General features: G+C 48.5%; 1 protein-coding gene across 1 annotated transcript; it reads right to left on the bottom strand.

Annotated features, from left to right (window-relative positions):
* Positions 1–4,442: 4,442 nt before the first annotated feature.
* LOC149357078 (kelch domain-containing protein 3-like) lies at positions 4,443–4,904 on the bottom strand. The gene has a single exon (XM_089576497.1). The coding sequence runs from the start codon at positions 4,902–4,904 to the stop codon at positions 4,443–4,445; it is 462 nt and encodes a 153-aa protein (XP_089432623.1).
* Positions 4,905–7,711: the final 2,807 nt, after the last annotated feature.

Raw genomic sequence — 7,711 nt, 5'->3', positions numbered from 1 at the left:
AATTTCCTAATTTGCACATGAAAATAAGCCCAGTTTAAGTGTTCCGACAGAAGTAGGAGCAAGCTTATCGGGATAGGCGAAATTAACCAGATAATTATTCTATTTTTCATGGACATGGTCGACAAGGTAGAATAGCCTGTTCAACACCTGCTCGATCAAAGTCATTTATCAGAGGTAAAACAAGAGTCAACTGGGACTGCAGCATTCAAAGAGAGGGCTGAGAAGGTTGATGCGGAGCGCGCCAGTGTGGAAGTTCAGAAGATCAGACGGTGGGTAAAACCTGGGGGCACACTTAAGAGCACCGCCTTAAGAGCATGACGCGATAGCGTTACTTGGAGCCTCGAGCCCGTTTGGGGTCCCCTGGGTATGACGTACCAGGCATGGCAATTCTGTACTTCCCATTCACACAGCGCGGGGATGCGCCACTGCTCCGACAGGCGGCTGTTTCAAACACAGCAACCGGTGGGGCTTGTAGGCGAGAAACTCCGGTTAGCTTCTGTTTCGCCTACTGCAGCACACCTGGCGACTGAAGGTGAAATGTACCGCTGTAGGCGAATTGTTTGAGGAACCGTGACACGACGCTGGTCTTCTTCGTTGGCAGTGGTTTGAATCCTGCTCGGGGATGAAGCTTTTTCTGCTCGATACGGCATTCATGACGACGGCACGACGCTACAGTGTGCGTCCCTGCAGACGATATATGGATGGAAGTGGCGCTGGCGTCTGCATTTGCTGGACAGTTGTGTGTATGGAAGTTTACCACTGCTGTCCACATTGCTCTCCCCGAGCAGCCTCTCGCAAGCAATCAATAATTTTACTGCCATCTTCCACGGCGGGCAGGTTGTCATGATGTCGCATGACGTCGGCTCTAGCTTTACTTTTTGTCTCATCTTCACTGAGAACTGTGTAAAAACCAGTGTTGCTTTTGTTTCTTTGTTTGGCGTTTGTTTTGTTTTATATGTTATCGTATAATTATCCCTAAACGGCGTATAATTGTCTATTGTACGCATTGCATTATCTCATGTCGTTAGCCACCACTGTATGCCGCCAAGTGTTAAGGCCGGGTGCCCATGGCGTAGTCAAGCTGTCAGAAGACAGCTTTACTATGGGCACCCTTCCATCATGTACTGCATGGTGGCAAAATAAACATTATTATTACAGGTCACGTTACCTAGGTTACATGTGGGATACCTGCTTCATCGCTCAACACCGAGGCTGAACTTTCTGCAGAAAGGGAATTTCAACGCTAACGCGTAATAGCCTCGGAGAGTATTGCTGGCGTAAAACTTTGAAATTCATGAATGGCCTCATAATAAAGATGATCTTTTTCGGAAGGTGAACTATCTAACATCCGAATCCGAACTTACTAAGCTTTTCTTGGTAGATATAAAAAAAAAAACCTTCGTAAGCTAACAAGAGTTCGGGATTAGGGCTGCATGTGGAATTTAATTTGTGCCATATCTTCACGGTTCGTATGGACTCTTTGATGGAATAAAACCTCAGTAGGCAGACTGCGCTGCAGAAATGCAGAGCGCACCATGCTGAGCGTGTAGTCAATAACATGATTGGATAGAATAATTTTTCTTGCGGGGAACGCTTGCCCATTCCAACACAGGTAAGCCGCTTTCTTAAACGTGTCGTTGAACTATGTGAAGCCGGCCGCTACTGAAAGTATTCGTGCTAGAGGTAAGTACCTGCCTCAGCCACCCTTGATACCCACAAAAATTAAGAAGCGCGAGCTGCCTGGACAGCCTCGCCCTCATCATTTTCCTGTGGCCGCAGCGAAGCGCATCTTTCTTGCCACAACTGACGTCGTCGCCATTTACTCTAGTGCGCGCTGTAAATGATCTCTGATTTGTTCCTAAACTTTCCGTCTCATCAAATCTTGAATTAAATGCACGCATTCGGGAAAAAGAAAGTTATATGTAGACGTGTGATTCGAAGCTGCTTGTGAGGCACGAAACACTTTTGTAGCGAAAGCTACACTAGGCTAGCAGAAGCGCATTTTGCGGTGCCTGCAAAGGGCCACTACTGCGCATGCGCCGTTACCATGGCAATCAGCTCAGTGCGCATGCGCAGAGTCACGCCGTGCAGCTGGGATACAATCCGGAAGCGATGCGCTGGCTCCTCAGACGCGCACCATGGAGGAAGTAGAGCGGCCGCGCTCGTCATGGTAGAAGTACACGCTGCGTGAAATTGAGTCTTTCGATCCAGAAGTCGTCGCATGGTACAAGGCCGGCGGACAGCGTGAAAACGAGGCGCGAAAGGCTAAGCTGGCGGCCGATACGCCCGACGAACGAGAGGAACGTTTCGCGAAGAGACACCACCAAACTGCTGAACGACAACGACGTCGTGTCGCTACCGAAACGTCAGCAGACAAAACTGCTTTTACTACGCATATCCTGGCATAGCTGAACGGAGCCACTGCCAGATTTTTAGATCTCATTCTTGGCAGGTTCAGGCGAACATCACCCGGAAACCACGGCGAATGCGATGACGAACATGACGCCAAATTGACGTCGAAATTCTTGTCGAGCATTCCGACACCGCCCGTCCTTATGGGTTTTGATTCTTGAAAATACTTTGAAAATCGCGGTGGCGGATAGAAGCGCATGTCTACGGATGCGCCAAAGCGCCTTTGCGTCATAATATTCGTTTTTTCTTTTGCGTTAGGATTATAACCCCCATTTGCGTAAACTCCGTCCGCCGTAAGTGTGAAGCCTCATAGCTGGAAGTGGCTTTGGAAAACTCACCATGCTTAGAGTCTACAGCGGGCTTCGAATATGCGGAGCTCGAACATATCAGCCTCATTTTCCACCGGTTAAAGGAGTATATAGGCACCCAATCTTGATGGAATGTTTTCTTCTCTACAGCGATACGGAAGACGTTACTATGCACGAATCAGCACATGGTATATTCGTCTACCACCGCTAAATAATTTATAACCAATTTTTCCAGTCGCGCTGTTACGGTTTAGCAGCCGAACGGTGGCTTTGAGGTCGAGCAGTAGTTTCATGTCATGCAAGGCAAGGATAAACGTCGATAAAATCACTGCTTCATTGCTTTAATTCCTTAGAGTGCTAAAGCCAGCCTTCCTCAAGAGACAGAATGACAATGAATGTAGAATCAGCGATTATATTGCAGTTTTTTCATGTCTCACGCGATCTAAAACCACTTCTTGACGTCACAATCAATCGTTCGGCTGTTGAAATCGAAACAGCACGAGAAAGAAATTCGATTATAAATTATTTATTGGTCGTAGGAGAATACCACGTTTTAATCCATGTATAATAATACCTTATGCATCATTACAAACAAGAAAACATGCATCTAAAAGTTAGGTGTCTGTACTCCTTTAAGGCCATGCGGCCCTCGTCGCAGCCGTTCACCCGGATATTCCGCGCTGTGCTTTGCATATCGTCGTCTTCGACAACTTCAACACGTGCGCGAGTCAGAAGAAAGGCAAGAGGACACGGAAACTTGGAGCCGAAAAAAAAATGCGCCCAAAAAGGCGCCCCTAAGCGTCATAGGGCGAGGATTTAGCAAGTCACCCGGAACAGAAGAAAGGAAGTGCCGCCTGACCAAAATGGAGGAACTCTCTAAAAACAATGGGAGATTTAAACCACAGCAGCAGAGTAGCAAAGAACTTCAATTGTAATTGGTGTGAAAAAGTTCAGTTTTAACGCGGGAGCGTAAAAAGCGTGAGTTGAGCTCCTTAAACGACAGCTTTAAGGAGTTCGTATTTAAGAAAAACCTGCGCTGTCGTCGAAACAGAAGATAACGCAATTAGGAGTTGCGGAAATGTGACCGACGTCAGGGTTTAATTCTTGCAGTGGCCTTGCCACCATGTGGACAACTGCAGCTGCTGGGCAGACTTGCAAACAGCTCATTTGGAACAATTTTCGCAGTGCGCAATGATGTGGAACTGTGCCCGTAACTACTGTAGGAAATTTTCGAGCGTTTTTTCCTTCTGAGAAATGAAAAAAAAAACCGGGAAGGAAAGTTTTCCCTGATTTCCAAGATTTATTTTTATTTTGTTTATTTTGTTAGTGCCATGGCCGTCGCTAGTCAGCCACGCCATGACAGCGGGTGAAAAAGTTCCTTCGCCCTTCTGCAATAGAGTTCCAGTGACTCTATTCCGCGAGCGCCGACAGCGCCATCTGACGGATGACGAACGATTGAGCGTGGTTCAGTCAAATCCTGCTGGTCCCGGTTCCGCTGGCTGCCGAGGGTGGAACGCAAATCGCAGAGCAGGGCGCTCATAGGCGATAGGGGGCCAATGGCTGCCCGCCGCGGAAGCTCGGTTTTTAATGTGTTTCTCAGAAAAAAAAGAATTATTACCTACCTAAGTACATGCCCTGAAATCACTACCGTCGTCGCCTCACCACCGTCTGTGGCTCTGCTGAAGGCGCGCCGTTCGTATGAGGCGCAGCACGAGTGCGCTGTCATGATGAGCCAGAAGAGATAGCGTAGATCTGGTTTCCAATAGCTGCCGGTAATCCACCTACATCAAGACCTGCATCGATGACAGAAAGGAGACAAAAGCTCCGCAGTGTCGGTGCTAAGTGCAACACGTGCAGGTCCGTCACCACCTTTCCCTCTTCAGAAGCATTGTCTCCGCGCTCTCGGTTTGCATGGTGTGGTGCAGATCCGAAGCCAACGAAAATTAACACCCTCTCTCCCATCACGCTCCAGCCGGCCGAGCGCCTAGCAGATGGGCGTAACCCTCGTGGTGTCACTTCAACCCAACACAAGTTCTCGATGTCATACTTGTGCATGTCTCCAAAGTAGGCGCCCAGCTGTCCGTTGCAGCCACCAGAGATGTACAGGTCTTCGTCATGCACGAAGGCACAGTGATGTCTGCGACCATTGCGGCGCACACCTTCCACACTTGGGTGCACCCACATCGAGCTGGTGGTTTGCAGATAATACAAGTACTCATCGTACCGGTCGTTTACCTCTATGTCGAACGCCTGACCACCCCAAACATGCCGGTTCCGACTGGTGGTGGTGGTGGTGAAAACTTTCAATTGTTGAAATAGAGTTTGGGAGCCACAGAGTGGCCCCGCTACATGGTCGGCGTCCCTAGTCCGGGACACCGCATGACAATGCCCCGTCTATCGCCCGTTTCACCAGAGCCCTTTGAGACTCAAGCGAGGAGCAGTTGAGGAGGGCAGTCTCCCATTCCTCTCTGAAAGGGGTAGGGGGAGGGGGAGGTGGGGAGTTGGGGATTTTGAGTACATGCCCACACCATGTGGAAGATATTGTGACGGACTAGAAGACGACCAAGCGGGCAGTGGCATGGGCAGGAGCGCTCGTGCCAGGCTCGCAGACATTAAATTGTATCATCGCCATCGGTCATGCAGTCCTTTCTTCATCCCTTGCCGTCTCGTAACATTTGGTGTGAGGTGCCGGGTACCTTCTTCATCCCGGTCCCGGAGCTTAGGAGCCTGCTGTACACCGAGGTCTTCTGCGGAGAGCTCACGGCTTCGCACCTCCCGGCGCTTCAACAGCCTGCCAGGTATGCCCCGACGCCGCCGCTCTTCACCGCCCTCCCCAAGCCCCGGCCAGAAGACACGACGACACAACGACCGCCCCAACTGCCCTGTGACCCCACTCACCGCCCACATGAGAACCCACATGAGAACTTAGAAGACTCAACGACCTACGACCCCATTGAACCGAGACCGCCGCCACTGACCAGAGAACCCATTGACCACCGACACTCACATGAGAAACAAGTACCCCAGCCCCTGCCGTCGGGTGTGTCCACGGGCCTCGACGTTGACTTCCAGAAACCGGTGGCTCCTCCGCCTTCTTGGACCTGGCTTCACCAGCTCATCATCTCTTTCATCGTGACGGCAAGCCCTTCATCTTCTCTTCTCTGTTCGTATGTTCTGCCACGACCATCGTCACGTCCTGCTTGTCATCGTCTGTGGCATTCTTCTAGTTACACTCTAGAACTAAAGGAGTACAGAGGAGTGCCCAGAACACACTTTGGAGGAGTATTTGCTTGTCCCATATTCCACTCCTTTTTCCAGAATAAAATTACTCCCTCTGGACAAAGAGTGATCCAACACCTACTCAAGGAGTACTGTACTACTCCTGCAATAGACTACAGGCACTCCTCCGAGGGAGTAAAGCTACCACATTGAAACAGCATCCTACTACTCTTTCAGGTAGAGTTCCAGGACTCCGTTTGTTAGAGTGACTATACTCCTTCAAGGAGTATCAGCCCAGATCTTATTTTACTCCTTCAAAAGGAGTTTCACGCGTTTTAAATGTATCCTACTAATTTTCTTATTTCACATATTCTTCAGAGCAAGTTGGTCATATGTTTTGCAGGATCCACCTGCGCTACATCTACAAAAGAGTAATGAGCAAAAGGGATTATAATCTTTGAGTAGAATAATTTTTGCTCATACAACTACTTTATGGCTGCACTACAGTTTGCACATTAGTATGGTGCGTTGGGAATAACAATGGTTCAAGAAATAATGACACAAATGTACAACACTGATAACTTTTATTTCTCAAGTCATTGCTGTGATTGGTGTGGCTGCCCAAAACACGCTCGGGAGGCGCTCGCTAGGATCAAGCCCCATTAGTGTCTCAAGCAGCAGACAAGCCCGCTTTGTTTTTGGGGTGTACTTGACATTAAATGCCAAGAACACTGCCAAAAGCAAAGTAAACCCATCTACCAAATCCACCGCAGTGAGCTGTAAGCGCTCAAAAGAAACTAAGATGCTGGATGATGCCGTAGCTTGCTCGGCTGAGTGAAGGAGCTTTGGCTATGCGTGCATTTCTCCGGGTGCCTGCAAACATGAATGAAAATAATGCAAGTAAGAGTCAATTCCAATGCCCTTTTCATACTATCCTACATATAACCCCATGAAAAAAAGAAAGAATACAACTAGAATGTACTGATCGTGTGTGTCATGTCGCCACTAGTGCGTACCTATATTGTGACCAAGTGCAGACACCTTTCATTGCAAACCTTCGTTCAGAGCGACAATTTTATGAAGCCCAATACAATTATCACTATGCTAGTCCTTTCAAAATCTGTGTGCATGTAAAACAAGCACATATTTACCAAATGAAAATTTTAACATGAGCAAGCTCTTCTGCAAGTATCATGATCAGCCTGACTACGCTCACTGCAAGGCAAAGGCCTCTCCCATGTTCTCCAATTAACCCTGTCCTTCGCCAGCTATGTCCACCGTGTTCCTGCAAACCTCAGCCCATGGAACTTTTTGCTGCTTCCTGCTACGCCTGTCTTCTCTTGGAATCCACTCCGTTACCCTTAAGGACCAGCGATTATCTTGCCTTCGTCTTACATGCCCTGCCCAAGCACCCTTTTTTCTCCTGATTTCGACTAGGATGTCTTCAACCCGCGTTTGTTCCCTCACCCACTCCGCCCGCTTCCGATCTCTTAACGTTACGCATATCATTTTTATTTCCATAGCTCGTTGCGTTGTCCTTAACTTAACCTGAACCCTCTTCGTTAGCGTCCACGTTTCTGCCCCACAGGTGAATACCGGTAGGATACAGCTGTTGTATACTTTTCTCTTGAGGGGTATTGAAAAACTGCCATTCATGATCTGAGAGAACCTGCCATATGCACTCCACCCCATTCATATTCCTCTAGTTATTACCCTTCATGATCCGGATCAGCGGTCACTACCTGCTCTAAGTAAATGTATTCCCTTATCAC

The sequence above is a fragment of the Amblyomma mixtum genome, chromosome 3, assembly GCF_055824585.1.
Source record: "Amblyomma mixtum isolate Tamu chromosome 3, ASM5582458v1, whole genome shotgun sequence".
Taxonomy (NCBI): Eukaryota; Metazoa; Arthropoda; class Arachnida; order Ixodida; family Ixodidae; genus Amblyomma; species Amblyomma mixtum.
The sequence above is the reverse complement of the archived record's forward strand: the minus strand, read 5'-3'. Positions and strand labels throughout refer to the sequence as shown.